The sequence below is a fragment of the Cervus canadensis genome, chromosome 18, assembly GCF_019320065.1.
Source record: "Cervus canadensis isolate Bull #8, Minnesota chromosome 18, ASM1932006v1, whole genome shotgun sequence".
Lineage (NCBI taxonomy): Eukaryota > Metazoa > Chordata > Mammalia > Artiodactyla > Cervidae > Cervus > Cervus canadensis.
Window position 1 is genome coordinate 54732218 of NC_057403.1, and position 18341 is coordinate 54750558.

The 18341-nt window shown below is 51.9% G+C and overlaps 2 protein-coding genes across 2 annotated transcripts in view; both read left to right on the forward strand.

The window, feature by feature from the left end:
- Positions 1-2112, forward strand: part of MBTPS1 (membrane bound transcription factor peptidase, site 1) — a 44624-nt gene extending 42512 nt beyond the window's left edge. The window contains exons 22-23 of the mRNA XM_043436219.1: positions 324-454; positions 1315-2112. Coding sequence (XP_043292154.1) covers positions 324-454; positions 1315-1511 — 328 coding nt within the window. The 3' untranslated portion in view covers positions 1512-2112. The remainder of the gene's footprint in view (positions 1-323; positions 455-1314) is intronic.
- A 7011-nt stretch (positions 2113-9123) lies between these two features.
- The window catches only part of SLC38A8 (solute carrier family 38 member 8), a 39549-nt gene continuing 30331 nt past the window's right edge, over positions 9124-18341 (forward strand). Inside the window, exons 1-3 of the mRNA XM_043436622.1 lie at positions 9124-9145; positions 9501-9691; positions 14122-14320. Of these exons, the coding sequence (XP_043292557.1) occupies positions 9503-9691; positions 14122-14320 (388 nt within the window). The 5' untranslated portion in view covers positions 9124-9145; positions 9501-9502. The remainder of the gene's footprint in view (positions 9146-9500; positions 9692-14121; positions 14321-18341) is intronic.

An 18341-nucleotide genomic window follows, 5' to 3' on the forward strand; every position in this document is an offset into this window, starting at 1 on the left:
GCTGTCCACCAGCTCCTTCAGAGGTCACGTGTAGTTTCCTCATCTGCTGGGTCGTGTTCCTGGTTGAAGCCAAGACAAACTCCTGTTGGTGATGTTATAGACCCTCCAGAACTGCATCTCACGCATAAGGTCTTGATCTGACGTCCTTGTCTGGGGGCCTGGAAGTGCCCCTCTAGTTGTCCGCAGTTGTGTTTAGATAGACGTAGATGGGACATCCGTTCACGTTTCTGTTTAAATCACTTTCTGTTTCTTAGGAATTGGGTCAGCTGCCTGGGCCAGTACAGTTGCTTATTTTTATTTTGTTTGAATCTGTTTTCCTGAAGTAACCTTTGGAAACACCAGAAGTTGCTCTCCATTGACCTGGACAAAGTGGTATTGCCCAACTTCCGATCGAATCGCCCTCAAGTGAGGCCCTTGTCTCCTGGAGAGAGTGGAGCCTGGGACATTCCTGGAGGTCAGTTCTAGGTGCTTTATTGTGGGGCTGAGTTATCCTATGATTTATTCAAAAGAGCCTCTCCCTCTCGCCCAGGAGGTGGGCCAGGCCGTTCCTGTCTTTGCCCTCCTGGGAGCAGCGGTGGTCCAGGCTTTCTTCCTGGTACAAATCACAAGGCCAGAGCAGACCTAAAGGATCAACACATTGTAGCCTCTTAGAAGATCCTATCTGAATTTTCAAATCTGAATTTATTTTGTGATGTTCGTCTGTCATAGCCTGGCCCTGAACCCTCAACCCAGACATCACCACCAATTCTCTGCCCCAGCCCACCTGGGATAGGACTTCCCTAACCTGGGATGCGCAGTTAATTTTGGGGGTGTCCCTTCCCCCAAGTGACATCAGATGTCCCTCGCCCACCCCCAACCCTGACAGGGCTCTGGCCGGAGTAGACTGCCGGGGGCAGGTGGTCCTCTGTCTAGGACGATGGGACAAGTCGTTCTGGCAGAGTGTGGGCCCCTCTTCTGCTCGGGAACCCCTGTGCTCTTACATGGCTTCACAGCTCCCTGGAGGCACTTCTCCTGGTTCTAGGAATTGGCCAGAAAAACTCCAGGGATCAGGAAGGGGTACCCTGTCCCATGTGGTCCAGCCCTGTGTTCTGGAACCCTGGCATTGTCCAGGTACAGAGCTGACGACAGCACAGACCCCACGGTCCAGCAGCGGCCACGCTCAGTTGCCCACCGCAAGTGGGAGGCCTTCCCAGCAGTGAGGCAGCTGTCCTCACCTCCCTGCCGGCCTGCACTTTTCTTTCCTCCTTTCTCCGGGTCACTACGAGCCCAGCTGGTTGCAGCCATCAGACTGACCATCTTCCCACTGTTCTGCAGGGATCATGCCAGGCCGCTACAACCAGGAGGTGGGCCAGACCATTCCCGTTTTCGCCTTCCTGGGAGCCATGGTGGTCTTGGCCTTCTTTGTGGTGCAGATCAACAAGGCCAAGAGCAGGCCGAAGCGGAGGAAGCCCAGGGTGAAACGCCCACAGCTCGTGCAGCAGGTTCATCCGCCAAAGGCCCCCTCGGTGTGACACCCACCCAGCTGGCCGTGAGAGCTGGGGAGCGCCTTCGCGGGCAGCCAGGGGGCAGGTGGAGCCGTGGGGTCTGAGGAGCCCTGGCTCGAAAGGGCTCAAGCCTTCAGCTGGGCGTGTGCAGGAGCTGAGAGCCCGTGCCGCGCGGGGCTGGGGCCACTGGAGGGCCCCGAAGGGCAGCCTGGGGTCAGACCTCGCTGGCCGCCGTGCACCAAAGACTAAGACGACGTCTAAAGGCTGTCGGGGAGGAAGCGGCTCTGACCAAGCTAGACGTGCTCCATAAAGGCTATTTTCTATATTTATTGTTGGGGAAAAGTCACTTTAAAGACTTGTGCTGTTTGGAAGCAAAGCTATTTTTTTGGTCAATGGAATGCAGTTTTTTACTATTTCATCATGAGGACTAACACAGATGCTGCGATCTCCTTTTTGATGAAAGGACAGACTGAGATTTGAAAGAAACTTGCACAAATCTGTGAAACATAGCCCTTCGCTTTATTTTTATAAGTATCAACTGCCATCATGTTTTGTAATTTGGGTCTTGATTTCACCATTGTCGGTGAAGAAAATTTTCAATAAATATGCATTACCTGTATGAAGCTAAGGGGCTTCCCATGTGGCTCAGTGGTAAAGCATCTGCCTGCAGGAGATGCAGGAGACATGGGTTTGATCCCTGGGTTGGGAAGATCCCTTGGAGGGAGGGAATGGCAACCCACTCCAGTCTTCTTGCCTGGGAAGTCCCACACACAGGGGCCTGGCGGGCTGCAGTCCATGGGGGTCACAAAGAATCGAACATGACTGAACATTCATGCATGCATGCATGAAGCTAAAAAGCAATGTGTAAGTGGTCCCTTTTCCACCTGTCCCTTTCTCCTGATGACAACCTGGAATGGGTTCTGAATCAGCCTATTGAATTTTTCTTGAGATATAATTCACTACTACAAAATTCTCTGTTTAAAAGTGTACAGTTCTGTGGGTTTTAGTATATTCACAAGTTCGTGCACCATTATTGCTGTAATTCCAGAACATTTTCATCACCTCCAAAAGAACCCTTGTACACAGTAGCAAGTCAGCCTCTGTCGCCTCCCCCACTGCCCCAGGTCGGCCCTGATGTGCTGTCTCTATGAATTCACCTGTTCTGAACGTTGCATGTAAACAGCGTCATGTAATACATGGCCTTTGGGGACTAGCTGCTTCCACGGAGTGTGTTTTAGTGGTTTGTCCATGTCATAGCTGTCTCAGTACTTCACTCCTTTCTAGACCTCAGTAACACTCTGTCATGTGGACACATCTTAGTTTGTTTATCCTCACTTGATGGACCTCTGAGCTGCTTCCACTTTTTATCTGTTGTGAATAGTCTTGCTTTGAGCATGCGGGTACCATTTTTGGTGTGAACATAAGTTTTCATTTCTGTTGGGATGACACCGAAGAGTAAAATCCTGTAGCTTTATGCTTCATTTTTTGAGGAACCACCAAGCTCTCTTTCCAAAGCACTGTTTTATCAGTAGTTCCTGCCAGCAGTGTATGAGGGTCACAGCTTCACCTTCTCTCCAACACATGCTGTTACCGGTCTTTTTGACAGTTGTGCCCCAGGGCATGTGAACTGATGGCTCATTGTGGTTTGACTTGCATTTCCCTAAAGATTAGTGTTGTTGAGCATCTTTTCATGTGTTCATTGGCCATTTTTCTGTCTTTGGAGAAATGTCCGTTTCAGTGCTGTGTCCATTTTTTGAGTAGTCTTTATCATTGACTTGTAAGAGTTCTTTATATATTTCAGATGAAAGTCCCTTATGAGATACATGACTTGAAAATAGTTTCTCTCATTCTGTCGATTATCTTTTTAGTTTCCTAATGGTATCCTTACGGGCCTGAGTTTTTCATTTTGATGAAGTTCATTTTATCTGTCAGGGTCCATTTCTGAGAAACCATTGCCTCATCCAGGGTAGCCTGTTAATTTTTAACCCCTGCCTGTATAGTCTGTTTCCTGTCCTTCAGCTGGCCCAGACATCAGCTTTCAGATGACAGGTGAGGACAGGCTGACGGAAAAGGGCAGAGGTTGTGTGGGGTCAGGTTGTGTGGGGTGAGGTCCCGGGGAGAGAGGGACCCCAGACGAGGGAGGAGCCACCAATGCCCAACTCTCCCTGCCACATGTCACCCTTGGCAGGTCACAGTGGTAACCTTGCAACTTTGAACCGTGTTCCGTGGCTGCTGTTGCTTTGAGGACTTGGAGACATTGCTGAGGGCCCTGCAGAGCTCTCCCATTCCCCCCGGAGATGGAGCTGGAGAGAGGGCTTCAGCAGGGTGAGCATGCACAGATGGGGGGAGAGTCTCTGCAGGACCACTCGATGGCATCTGCTGTGTGCCACCCTGTCCCAGGGAGAGACCCGTCGGGGGTTGTGGGATACCAGGTCCACCTGGGAGGAACATGCCAGGGCCCTGGCTGTAGACCCAGACCAGCCACTTCCTGCTGGTGGGCCTTGTCTGATGTCATCCAGCCCTGGGCCTGATGCAGAGGCAGCACTCAGTTGTGTCCCCTGGCTGACGGTGGTTTTCTTCCTGGTGACACACGTGCCCAAGGCCTACTCACTGTTTGGAAGAGTCCCCGTGTGTGTGCGGAGCGGACTCTCATTGTTCTAGGGAATGGCTCCGTGTCTTTTAAAACCAAAAGCAGGAGCAGGTGCCCCAGCACAGCTATAGATAGTTGTGGGAGTTCTCGAGGGCCCTGGGGTCTCCCAGGAGCTGAGCATGGAGGTTGGCCCCAGGGCTGGTCCCTAACCATGCTCACCCAGCCAGGCAGCATCCTGACTATGTGGAGAGGGGCCAGAAGTGGGGTGAACAGCGTTTCCTCAGCCCTTCCCTGTGTTGGCACCCGGGTCTGGGGTCTTCCCTGCACCACCTAGCCTCTGGTGCCCGGGCACAAGGACCCTGAGGCCCTCCCACCAGAACAAGCCTGTGCTCAGTGAGCCCGCCTGGAACGGTGGTGCTGCCTCTGCTGACGCACCGCTGGCCTAGCCTTGGGGATGTTTTGCGTGCATTAAGGGGTCTGGGCGGGTAGTCTCAGTCATCCTGTGATACCCCAACCACCGTTTCTCAGCTGAGGGGGGCCAGCCTTCCAACCCATATCTGGCCTGGGCCTGAGCTCTGAGCCCCCAATGCCAGATTGCTTCTAATGGTGGGAAGGCTGCCTGCTTGCTGGTAATACTGGGGGTGCTACCTAATGTTTACTGGCTCCAAGATGAAGTGAGTTAAGACTGTCACATGTAGAGTAAGTAGAAGTTTCCAGAGGAAAAAACTCAATTTTTTCCCCCCGGTGGGTGGTGCTATTAAGAGGATGTTACTGTAAGAGGATGTTGTTTTAATTTGCTGGTAACACGAGAGCAGTGCAGGCAGAGATCCCTGGGCCTTGTATGCTCCTTGGGAAGAGCCTAGAAATCTGCCTTAAGGGGTCCCTAAGATAAACAGGGACACAGACATGTGTCCATGTCTGACCATTGTGGTGTGATCACTCACCTAGAGCCAGACATCCTGTAATGTAAAGTCAAGTGGGCCTTAGAAAGCATCACTATGAACAAAGCTAGTGGAGGTGATGGAATTCCAGTTGAGCTATTTCAAATCCTAAAACATGATGCTGTTAAAGTGTTGCACTCAATATGTCAGCAAATTTGGGAAACTCAGCAGTGGCCACAGGACGGGAAAAGGTCAGTTTTCATTCCCATCCCAAAGAAAGGCAGTGCCAAAAAATGTCCAAACTACCCTACACTCGCACGTTAGCAAAGTAATGCTCAAAATTCTCCAAGCCAGGCTTCAACAGTATGTGAACTGTGAACTTCCAGATGTTCAAGCTGGATTTAGAAAGTGCAGAGGAACCAGAGATCAAATTACCAACATCCATTGGGTCATCAAAAAAACACAAGAGTTCCAGAAAAACATCTGCTTTATTGACTACGACAAAGCCTTTGACTGTGTGGATCACAGCAAACTGGAAAATTCTTAAAGAGATGGGAATACCAGACCACCTGACCTGCCTCCTGAGAAATCTGTATACAGCTCAAGAAGCAACAGTTAGAACTGAGCATGGAACAATAGATTAGTTCCAAATCGGGAAAGGAGTATGTCAAGGCTGTATATTGTCATCCTGCTTATTTAACTTTTAGGCAGAGTACATCATGCAAAATGCCAGGCTGGATGAAACACAAGCTGGAATCAAGATTGCTGAGAGAAATATCAATAACCTCAGATACACAGATGACACCACCCTTATGGTAGAAAGCGAAGAAGTAAAGAGCCTCTTGATAAAAGTGAAAGAGGAGAGTGAAAAAGTTGGTTTAAAACTCAACATTCAGAAAACTTAAGATCATGGCATTCAGTCCCATCACTTCACAGCAAATAGATACAGAAACAATGAAAACAGTGATAGACTTTATATTTTTGGGCTCCAGAATCACTGCAGATGGTGACTGGAGCCATGAAATTAAAAGACGCCTGCTCCTTGGAAGAAAAACTGTGACCAACCTAGACAGCATATTAAAAAGCAGAGACATTACTTTGCCAACAAAGGTCTGTCTAGTCAAAGCTAACGTTTTTCCAGCAGTCATGTATGGATGTGAGAGCTGGACTATAAAGAAAGCTGAGCACCGAAGAATTGATGCTTTTGAACTGTGGTGTTGGAGAAGACTCTTGAGAGTCCCTAGGAGATCAACCCAGTCAATTTCCTGAAAGGGACCAGTCCTGAATATTCATTGGAAGGACTGATGCTAAAGCTGAAGCTCCAATACTTTGGCTACCTGATGCGAAGAACTGCCTCATTGGAAAAGACCTTGAGGCTGGGAAAGATTGAAGGCAGGAGAAGGGGATGACAGAGGATGAGATGGTTGGATGGCATCACCGACTCGATGGACATGAGTTTCAGCAAGCTCTGGGAGTTGGTGATGGACAGGGAGGCCTGGTGTGCTGCAGTCCATGGGGTCGCAAAGAGTTGTACATGACTGAGCGACTGAACTGAACTGAGGCCCACTGCCCTGTGACTCAGCCTCCGGTCTGGCTGCTGACACCTGGGGACTCTTCCTATGGATGCAGTGGGTGGAGGAAGGTTGATATTAAAGCTGTTTGAAGATATTTCTCACTTTCAAATGCCAAGGCACAGTTTTCCTTTAGCCAGAGCGGGACTCTGGATCGTAGCTCAGGGGTCCATCCCTTTCACAGGGGGAGGGGACAGCAAGGCCAATGCTGTGGGCCGAGTGTCGTCTGGAAGCCCCCGTCTCTGACCTGCTACTTACAAAAGGCCCAGAGCCGGGGTGGGTGGACCATGGGCCTCCAGCCCTGAGAAGTGCCGACCATCAGAACTCGTGGTGCTGGCTGTATTTGTTTCCCACTGCTGCCGTCACAAGTTACCAGGAAGCACTGACACATTTATTCCCTGCAGTCCTGGAGCTTGTAAGTCCAAATCAGCTTCGTGGAACTAAAATGCAGTTGGTTCCCTAGGAGGGCTCCAGGGCAGAATTGGCTTCCTGGCCTGTCCCGGCTTCTCGAGGCACCTCCTCACCTCCAGTGTGCACCAATCCACCCTCTGCTTCTGTCAGCCTTGTCTCTCTGCCCTCTGACCTCTCCTGTGTCCCTGTTCTCAGGGTAGGAGGGGCTGTTCCCACCACTCTGCAGGTGACCCCTGTGAGGCGTGGATCACAGTCCCAGGCCCTCAGGTTCCTGAGACCTGCCCATCTGTCTTCCAGAATTTTCTGAAGGGTGTGAGCACAAAAGTTCGTGGAAATGAGCTGAAGTCACTTTTCCCTTAAGTTTGAACCCTGCCAGGTGACCAGTACCTGTGGAGATGGAAAGGAGGGACCCGGGAACGTCCCTGGCTGGGTGCTCCCCTGGGGGCCGTGCGCAGGGTGCTGGGCTGAGCCCCTTGTACCACCAGAGCCGCCCGCCCACACAGACGGGCCCCAGGGGTGCCTCTCCTCCCCGAGAAAGGTCACGCAGCCCTGGGATTCGGCAGAGGGCATATCAAAGCCCCTCAGATTAGAGGCTTTCCCCATTGAGTGGAATTTCACAGCCCAGTGGCCAATTTCTAAGTCATGCACGTTAATGGGCAGCTAATGAGGGACCCAGGCGGGACAGGGAGGTGCCCCGGAGCCCTGAGCCCACATTAAGGAGTACAAAGCCTGCCCAGATTAAGGAGTACAAAGCCAGGCTGCTGTGAGGGCCCTTGATCTTCACTGCCTGGGGTGGTGGAGGGGGAGGGCTGAGCCATGTGATTTTGGGAGGGACTGGGCACCCCAGCCTCTCCCCCACCCCCACCGTGTCCTGCCACCCTCTCACCCATTCATCCCCGCCCTTACTCATCCATTCCCATTCGGGCACCTTTGGAATCTGGACAGGGACGAGGGGGGTGGCAGTGTGACACCGTTCGCTTTGAGGGGACACTCGGGGCTGATTCCCAGCTCTGGCACTCGTCAGCAGTCGCGTTTCGAGCCACTTGCCCCACCTCAGGGGAGCCCTGCTCCGTACAGACCATGGCGACAGCCCTCGCGGTTGGGCAAGAGGACTCCAGGAGCCGTCCGGCAAGCCCTGCAAGGCCCGGGTCCCGGTGAGACTGTGCACGTGGGGGCCGCGGCTCTACGGCCCAGATGCCGGCCGGCTCTGGCTCCCGTCCCGTGGCACCTGCAGACTCACCCGCCACTCAGCAGACCAAGCGGAGCCGCTGCAGCGAGGGGGCACTGTCGTGGGCTTGAGCCTACACGAGACACGCCTTTGGTGCCCATCTCTGCAGACACTTGGACTGAGGGAGGCGCTGAAGACGTTTAACTTAAAGCATCAGTTCCCAGGAAGGGCTTCCGTACCCCCGAGTCAGCAATGCCACGGAGGGACCCCACGGCCCGTGCTTTAACACACTCTCGAGGGGATTTGAGCCTGGGTGCTGGGAACAGACAAGTTCACCTCTGAATTCAAGATCTGACCTTCACGGGCCTGTGTTTTCCAGATAGGAACTGTTTCCTGTATTCTGCCTGTATCTAAGCTGACTGTATCAGGTCGGAGAGGTGGCCTCTACTCAAAATGTGGTCCAGGGACCCCCAGCACACTGCTCACCCAGAGCAGGGTTAGCGGGTTGGCTCTGGCCTCTTAACCCACCTCCAGGTGATTTGAGGGCTCATTAATCTGTGGAGCCACGCGGTGAAACTCCTGGGCCTTTGCCTATGTGAATCTCCAGCCCTCCTGTGAGGAGGGCAGACAGACCCCTTTCTGTAGCTGGGTAGCCAGGCACGGAGTCCCTAGCAGGTGACAGAAGGGGGCCTGGAGAGGTGTCCTGGTAGGAGGCCTTGGGCCCCCGGCCTAGGTCGCTGGGTGAGATCAGCCAGCTCCCCTGACCCGGGGCTCAGGGAAAGCCCCGCCCCAGTGCTTCTTAAGCCTCCTCTCCTCCCCCGCTCAGACCAGCAGCCTCAGAAGCTGCAAGTTCTTGGGACAGATGGTCTGACCTCTTGGTCACATCCTTCTAGGTTTGGGGTTGTGACCCTCAGCCGTGCTGTCTAGGGCCCCCCCGATTCCTGACTCATTTGCCCACCCCTCCGGGTCCTCTGGAGTGAGCCTGAATCCCATACCCGATGGCCCAGGACTGCTGGTCTCCGTGAAGACTGGACTTGGTGGTAAGGACCAGATGCTGGAGGCAGGGGGATGGGTGAAAAGAATGATAGAGGGAGGAGTTTGGGGGTTGGAAGAGAAAGGGGAGGGGGCGGCCCCGGTGGCAGGAGTGCCCATGAACAGGGGTAAAAGTTGGGGGGAAACATTTGTTGAGGGGAAGGCATGAGGACCAGGAGTTACAGGGCAGGTGGGTGCGTAAGGCTCTTGAAAGGGGATCAGAGGCTCGGAAAGCGATAGAGGCCGGGGTGGTTGCGACGGATGCCCTAGCTCAGTGGAGGAAAGACCCCTCCCAGCTGGAGAAGGGTGCCGAGAACCAGGGAGGAGGTACCGAGACGACCCCCCTCCCCACTCTGCTTCCAGCCATGGAGGGGCAGACCCCAGGAGGCGGAGGCCTTTCAGAAAAGCCGGTCCCCACGGCCACAGGCCCTGGCCTGTCCTCGCTGGGCGCCGTCTTCATCCTCCTTAAGTCTGCGCTGGGCGCTGGCCTGCTCAACTTTCCGTGGGCCTTCCACAAGGCGGGGGGAGTGGCCCCCGCTTTCCTCGTGGAGCTGGTAAGTTGTCGGGGGCTGTTTCACGGGGAGGGGCGGGGGAGGGTGGTCTTTGGGAGCAGGTGGGAGCTGAATTTTATTTTTCCAGGCGGAGCCCTAGGCATTGCTTTTGTAGAGCAAACACTCCTGTGTTTTGGTTTTTTGTCCCTCGGCTCATGGGGGAGAACGGAAAATCCCGGTGTAAACCTGTAGACCCGGGCCATGAGCATCCTTGGAGCTGAGGGCCACGCGGCCAGGTGGGGCTTGGGGGGACGCGTTGGGGAGGGTAGCACCTGCAGCCAACGAACCCGGCCTGTGAGCTGAGCCACTGCCTGTCTTTAGCTCCACAGCTAAAGCCCAAATCCCGTGGGCAGAGCAGGACTGACTTGCCGTGAGCCCCCAGCCTGCGCAGTGTCAGGGGTGTTTGGCCACTGCTGCGTGTGGAGCCCGAACTCCCTCCCTTTCCAGAAAGTTCTAGGGACTGACCGTCCTCAGCAGAGAAGAGCTGCTGGTTAGCACAGCTTCATTTTATTAGCTGATAGGAATCAGGCGTTTCCTGGTGAGCTCTTTGACGGACATCATGTCAAAGGCTTTTTCCTGGCAGCCGCTGATAAGGGCTCCGTTGGGCCTTTCTGATCCTTCTGGAAGCTGCCAAACACCACCCTGCGTGGTGTCCAGTAGCTCGTGCCGCCCCCGCGCTGGCCCAGCGCCCGTCTGGACCGTGCAGGCTCTGTCCTCCTGAAGCTTGCTGTAAGGGGGAGCTTGGATAAGATTCAGGAGGTCAAATGAAATGGTGGACAGTGTGATGGGGAGGGGGTGGGGTGACCTCTTTGGGAATGGTGGAAGCTGAGAAGCCCCCTCCAAGGCGGCACTGAGCCCCAGCTTGTGTGGGTGCACGTGATGGGCAACAAGGCTGTTTGCTGTCCCCGAACAGGGAGCCCGACCTCCAGCCACAGAGGGTCGGTGATGGAGCGGGTGGGGCTGGCATGGGGATCCATGCCAGGGCTGGGCTGAGGCAGACAGGCGCCCTACTCGCTCCCCAGGCTCCGGGTGGGGTCTCCCAGCACCTCCAGGCCTGCAGATGCTGACTCTGGGTGGGCCTCCCTGGTGACACGGGTGCTGCTGGGGTGGCTTGCCGTTGGCCCAGGATGGTCTAAAGCTCCTGCCCCGAGCAGGCAGACTTGAGGAAAGGGGACCCCAAATAGGAATAAATGGAAACTCCCCACAAGGGAAAAGGTCAGGCTGGTGAACAGCTCACCCTTCCCCCACCCCATTTCCTGTCTCTCCCTCTTCACCAGACAGTTCTGCCCCCTCTTGGATTGGCAGAATGTTTAAACATCCCTGCCACTGGGAGGCTAGTGGTGTGAGATTTTAGGTCTCTAATGGCTCCATTAGCATTGGAGGATTAATGAAATTAATGAGCCTGGGTCTTCCTCGGCTCCAAAGAGACAGGCAGCCTGGCCAGGGGCTTTTGCCAACTGGCTGCTCAGAGGCTTAGGGACCCTCTTGAGGGTCACCCAGTCCTGTGTGGTCAGCTCACTGTGTTAGGAGAGACGCACCTCCACTGGCCGAGGCTCAGTCTGGCCCCCTTCACTTCCTTTGGTCCACAATATTTACTAGTGCCTGCTATGTACTGGGTTTTCTCCTGGGGGCTGAATGTAAGCTAAAAGACACGATCCCAGTCTCCATGGAGCTTAGAGTCTGGTAGTGATCTCCAAGGATCCCCACACTGTATGCACCAGCCCCCTGGATCAAATGACCACAAACTGACCAAAGTGTATTCTCTCCCAGTCCTGGAGAGTCATGTCCCCTCAAAGGCTCTAGTGGAAGGTCCTTCCTCCCTCTCCAGCTCCTGGGGCTCCAGCTGTTCCTTCACTGGTGGCCACGTCGTCACTTGGCCTGCTCCTCTGTGTCTCCTCCTTTTCTGTCTAAGGACACTTGCCATTGGATTTGAGGCCCAATCAGTCCTGGGTGTTGGAAGGACTGATGCTGAAACTGAAACTCCAATACTTTGGCCACCTCATGCGAAGAGTTGACTCATTGGAAAAGACCCTGATGCTGGGAGGGATTGGGAGCAGGAGGAGAAGGGGACAACAGAGGATGAGATGGCTGGATGGTATCACCGACTAGATGGATGTGAGTTTGAGTAAACTCCGGGAATTGGTGATGGACAGGGAGGCCTGGCTTGCTGCCATTCATGGGATTGCAAAGAGTTGGACACAACTGAGCGACTGAACTGAACTGAACTGGATCATCCAGAACGACCTCATCTCAAGGTCCTTAATTTTACCTGCAAAGACCCCTTTTCATCTTCATTATCTGTGCCTGCAAAGACAGGTGCCACTAAGTCCCTTTCACAAGTTCCGGAGACTATTGAGGGGATTCAACCCACCATAAGAAAAATTGTGCCCATAAAAGGCATCGCTCAGCCAGAGCCTGAAACAGAGGGTTGAGCCCACCTCAGGGATGAAGTGTGGGGAAGCTTCCTGGAGGAGGTGACCTGGGGGCAGGGGGTGGGGGTGGTAGGAGGTAGGGAGTTCCCAGGTGAGGGGCAGTGGTTGGAGGCAGGAGGGAGTTCCAGGCAGAGGAGCCATCTTGGACAGAGGTCCAGGGGCTGCAGGGAGCATGTGTGTGCTTTCTGGCTCTGAACTTCCAAGTTTCTCTGACTTGGTCCAGTTAGATGTTGCCCTCAGGCTGCTGGAGTAGGAACAAGCCTGCAGTCCAGGGCACGAACTATGTCTGAGGGGCCAGCCTAGCTCTCCCCAGGCTTCTAGGTTGAGCACCTTGCTGCTGCTGCGTCCTTCTCCTCCATAGAACTGTGGGAGGGGGTCTGAGTGTGGAGACCAGGTCCAGCTTAGGCACAGGTAATGGTCCAGCCTGGAGAGACTCAAAAACATTTAACTCTGTGGACAAGCGGGGCTCAAGTGCATCGCTGGGGGTGGGTGTCGAGTGGCACAGATGATGATTTGGAAACAGTTTATAAGAAATTACCAGAGTTGAACACATGTCTACCCTGACACCCACGTATTCGACTCCTAGGTGTGTGTCCAGGAGAAGGAAACGTGGGTCCTCAGCATGACTTGTTCTAGAATGCTCAGCTCTTCGTTCATAGCAGCCAAAATGAAGGACAGCCCAGATGTCTGGCAAAAGGGACTGGACCAGCCAAGTGATTCTATCCACCCAGTGAAATAGCACTGAAGAAAAAGAGGAATAAACTACTGATGCATCCGACAGGGCTGGCCCTCCCCAGTGTTACTGCTCAGTGGAAGAAGCCAGATAGGAAAATATATAAAAGCAAAGTACCGTTAGAGTGGCTTTTTTCTGGATCTAGGATGGGAACAGGAGGGGAACTCAGGGATGTGATGTTCTGTGTCTTGGTAGAGGTTCAGGTTACACATATGCCTTAGTTGTACCCCTTCCAGTGATGCACTCACGACTCTGTGCATTTCATGGTGTGTAAATTTTTTCTTACAAGAGAGGACTAAAAACAAACATCAAACTCCTATTAATGACACACATGCCCAAATCTTTGGGGGTGAGTATACTGATATCCACAACTTACCTTGAAATGTATCCTCCAGTTTAGTTGGACATGTGGACACATGGTAAGAGATGTGATAAAACAAGCACAGGGACCTGCTCCTGGTAGAATCTAGGTGGTGAGGACATGGTGTTCATTGTGAAATTCTTCCAATTTTCCTAGATGTTTGAAAAGTTTTCATAGTGTTGGAAAAATTTAAACTAAAGTAGGGAGAGCCCTGGAGAGGGAGTCTGGAGAGTAACAACGACCATTTCTTTTGTTGTTAAATACTTATTTATTTGGCTCCACCAGGTCTTAGTTGTGGCCCATAGCCTCTTTAGTTGAGGCCTATGAACTCTCAGTTGTGGCATGTAGGATCCAGTTCCCAGGGCCCTGCATGGGGAGCGCAGAGTCTTAGCCACCGGGCCACAGGGCAGTCCCCAACCGTCATGTCTTGAGCAGGTACCACCTGCCAGGCACTGAACTGAGTGCATTATTGCTTTGTTTGGTCCAAATGCTTCACAAGCCCCCAGTAAGGTAGATGGTATCATCCCCATTTCACGGATGGGAAAATAGAGTGATGGTTGGCCTCATGCCACAGAGCGGGTGAGTGGCGGGGTTGGAATTGAACCCAAGTATGCCTGCTTCCTAACCACCGTGCCTTATGGGCTCTCCACCCACAACCCGTGTGATCTTAGGAAAGTCATTTAAACTCTGGGTTTCCAAAGCCTCATTTGTCCAGCTGGTGTGGTTTGGCATGGATCCCAGATTTACAGATTTAGACCAGCGTGGCCTCTAGATTCCACCTGCTTTGTAACTCTGGTTTTGAGGAATGGGCTGGTGGCTCGTCAGGCCGGGGCCTCTGCAGCTGAGGCTCGCTGGGAGTGGGCTGAGCAGCTGTGGGCATGCCCAACGCCGTGGTCCTGTTTGGCAGGTCTCCCTGGTCTTCCTGATCAGCGGGCTGGTCGTCCTGGGCTACGCTGCCTCCGTCAGCGGCCAGGCTACCTACCAAGGCGTGGTCGGAGTGCTGTGTGGCCCCGCCATCGGCAAGCTGTGTGAGGCCTGCTTCATTGTCAACCTGCTCATGATCTCTGTGGCCTTCCTCAGGGTGGTCGGCGACCAGCTGGAGAAGCGTGAGTACCTGCGCTGGAGTCGAGGTGACCCCCAGTGTGGAGCTCAGGGCTCCTGGTGGATGAGCAGGGCGTGGACGTGGGGCTGGGCCCTGGGCGAGCAGCAGAGGCCGAGACCAGCCCTAGTTCCTAACATTGTAGGGAAGGGAGGTCTAGGATAAGTAATCACCAGTACAGCAGAAGTCGGGGCGGGGGGCTGTGCTGGGGTGTCCCGTGGGGACTCATTTTACACATGGCAGGTGGCACCAACTGCAAAGACATCCCTGTGAGAACCAGTAGCACCTTGAGTTTTGGGACCTTGAAGACTCTGGGCCCACGCACCCTTGGCCTCTAGTCCCCCACTAACTGTTTCCCTCTAAGTACTGCTTTGGCTGCGTCTTACTGATTTTGATATGTTCTGGTTTCACTTTCATGTCGTTCAAACCTTTGCTAATTTTTGCTACGATTTCTTCTTTGACCCTTGGGATGTTTAGAATTGTGTGATTCAGTTTCCAGTGATTTGGGAGTTTCCTTGATGCACTTGTGGTTTCTCCCTCAAATGCATCATGGTCAGAGAACACATGTACGTCGTTGTGGCATTTGAGACCTATTCTGTGGCTCAGGTGTAGTCTGTCTTGTTGACCTCTTTTTTTTAATATTTGTTTATTTGGCTGCGTCAGGTCTTTCTTGTGGCATGTGGGCTCTTCTTTGTGACAAGTAAGGTCTTTATTTGTGGCATGTGGGATCTAGTTCCCTGAACAGTGATTAAACCCTGAGCCATCTGCATTGGGAGCTTGGAGTGTTAACCACTGGAGCACCAGGGAAGTAAGTCCCTTACTGAGCTCTCAAAGGGTGTGTATTCTGTGGTTGTTGAATGCAGTGTTTTAGAACTCTCCATTATGTCAAGATGATCCAGAGCGTAGGCAGACCTTCCATGGCTTTGCAGATTTTTGGGGAGTGGGCAGCAGGGTGGGGAGGTCTAGTTATTCTGTTTGATTCTGAGAGAGAAAGTGTTAAAATTTCTGATTATGATTGCCGATTTGTCTATTTTTCCCTTTAATCCTATGAATTTTTTGCTCATGGTTTTTGAAACTCTTGTTATTAAGCACACTCTGTGAATTGCCTTTTTATTATGAAATTTCCATTTTTGTCTCTGAATTACTTTGTCATTATATCCGCCTTCTCTTCTATGAATATAGCCTCTCTAGCATCCTTAAGATTAGTGTTTGTACAGAATTTCTCTTCCCACTCTTTTACTGTGAACCTAACCATGGCTTGGAATTTTAAAATGCATTTCTTGTAGACAGCATATGGTCAGGTCTTGCTTTTTTATCATCTTGACAGTTTTGGGTTTTAATTGGAATATTTTAGACTTTTACTTGGAATGTAATTACTGATATGATGAATCTCAGTCTATTTTATTGTTTGTTTTGTCTGTTCTGTCTCTTGAACCATGAAAAAGGGCCCCCGACGCGGGGTTTTGGAAATTAAAAGCTCCCATGTTGTGGGAAGTGCTCTCATCCCTCAAAAAAATAAAAGTTGGTAAATCTGAACCTCTCAGTGGGTAAATGGGTGCAAAGTTGTGGCCAGTAGAGGTTATGTCAAGTTTCAATTATGATCGGCTGGTGGTGCTGCTCTTAGGAGACGAATTCTGAGGTGCTGCCATGTGGAGAAGGATTCTCAGGGGATGTGGAATTGAGGAAGACTCTAAAGGGCTGCATTGTTTAGAAGGATCTGTGGGCTGTCACATAGGCAAGGATCCTGAGGGGCTGCTGTGTTGAGAAGGATTCTGAGAACAATCTGAGGAACTGCCATGTTGGGAAGGATTCTTAGAGGCTGCTTTGTTTAGATGGATTCCTACGGGCTGTCATTTTGAGAAGGATTCTAAGGGTTGCTGTGTTGAGAAGAATCTTGGGGACTGCTGTGTTGATGAGAATTCTTAGTGGCTACCATGTTTGGAAGGATTCTGATGGTCAGTTGTGTCACAAGAATTCTGAGGGCTTTTGTGTTGAGAAGTATCTTAGGGGCTACCATGTTGAGGACAGTTCAGAAGGGATGTCTTGTGAGATGGGTTCTGATGGCCTCTTTGTTAGGGGCTGCTGTGTTGAGAAGGATTCTGAGGTGCTACAGTATTGGGAAGGGTTCTGAGGGGCTGTCATATTGAAAAGATGCTGATTCAAATCCTCCTCCTGAGGATGATTTGAATGCCTGCAGTTTGGGGAAGGATTCTGAGGGACTGTGATATTGAGAATTCCTAGCTGCTACCTTGTTGAGAAGTGTTCAGACGGCATGCAGTGCTGAAAAGAATCTTAGGGGATGTCCTGTTGGGTGGGATTCTGAGGGCCTCTGTGTTGAGAAGAATCTTAGGGGCTGCCTTACTGAGATGGTTCTGAGGGACTTCTGTGTTCAGAACGTTTTTTGAATGGCTACAGCATTGGGAAGGATCTAAGGTGCTGCCATATTGAGATGTTTGTTTATCCCTGGGTTGGGAAGATCTGGAGAAGGAAATGGCAACCCACTCCAGTAGTCTTGCCTGGAAAATCCCATGGACAGAGGAACCTGGTGGGCTACAGTCCATGGGTCGGATAGAGCCAGACATGACTGAGTGATTTAACACACTGAGGGACTGCCATGTTGAAAATGATTTTGAGGGGCACCTGTATTGAGGATTGTGAATGGTTGCTTTTGGAGAAGGAAGTGAGAGGCTGACATATTGAGAGGATTCTGTGGGACTGCTGTGTTGGGAAGGATTCTGAGAGCAGCTATGATGAAAATTATTTTGAAAAACTGCATGTTGAGAAGGATTCTGAGGTTCTGTCTGTTGAGAAGAATACAAAGGGCCTGCAGTATTTGGAAGGATTCTGAGGGACTGCCATGCTGGGAAGGTTCTGATATGCTGCAATTTAGGTGGATCCTGAGGGCTATCGTGTGAGAAGGATTAGGGGGCTGTTGTGTTGAGACGGATCTGGAGGAGGGCTTCTGTGTTCAGAAGGATTCTGGGGGCTTTCTGTGTTGGGAAGGATCTGAAGGACTGCTGGGTTGAGAAAGATTCTGAGGGCCTTGTGTTTAGAAGAAGTTTAGGGGCTGCTGTATTTTGGAGAGTTCACGAGAGCTGCCCTATCGGGAAGGATCTGAGGGAGTGCTGTGTTGACAAGGATTTGAGGGGCTTTTGTATTGGGAAGTCTTCTGAGGGATGCCACGTGAGAGGCATTCTGAGGGGCTGCTATGTTGAGAGGAATTTGGGAGGGCTGGCTTGCTGAGGAGGATCTGAGGTGCTCCCTTGTTGAGAAGGATTCTCAGGGCCTGCCGTGTTGAGAAGAATGTTAGAAACTGCAATTTGGGAAGGATTCTGAGGGGCTGCCTTGTCAGGATTTTGAGGGCTTTTGTATTGAGAAGTATTTTAGGGGCTTAGGATCAGAAGGGCTGCATTGTGAGATGGATTCTGATGACTTACGTGTTTAGAAGAATCTTAGGGGCTGCTGCGTTGAGAAGGATATGAGGAATTGCTGTGTTGAGAAGTATTCTGAGGGGTGCTGTGTTTAGATGTATTCTGAGGAGCTGCTGTGTGGAGAAAGATCCTTCGTACCTCCCTGTGGAGCAGAAACTTAGGGTTTGCCATGTTGAAAAGGGTTTTGAGGGTGTGCAAGGTTGAGGAGGATCTGGGCAGTGTTGTGTTGAGTAAGTTTTTGAGGTACTCCATATTGAGATGGATTCTCAGAACCTGCTGAGTTGGAAAGGATCTGAGAGGGCTGTTTTTTTGAGGATCTGAGTGGATTACATGTTGAAAAGGATCTGTGGGGCTGCTGTGTTAGGAATAATTCTTAGGTGCTGCTCTGTTCAGGATTCTGACGGGCTTCCATGTTGAGAATTTTGAGGGACTGTTCTGTGAGGTGGATTCAGAGGAAGGACCTCTGTGTTAAGAAGAATTTTGTGAGCTGTCATGTTGAGGATTTGAGGGCCTGCTATTTTTAGAAGGCTTCTGAGAAGGTGCAGGGTTGAGGATCTGAGATAGTGTCATGTTGAGTAATTTTTGAGGTGCTCCATG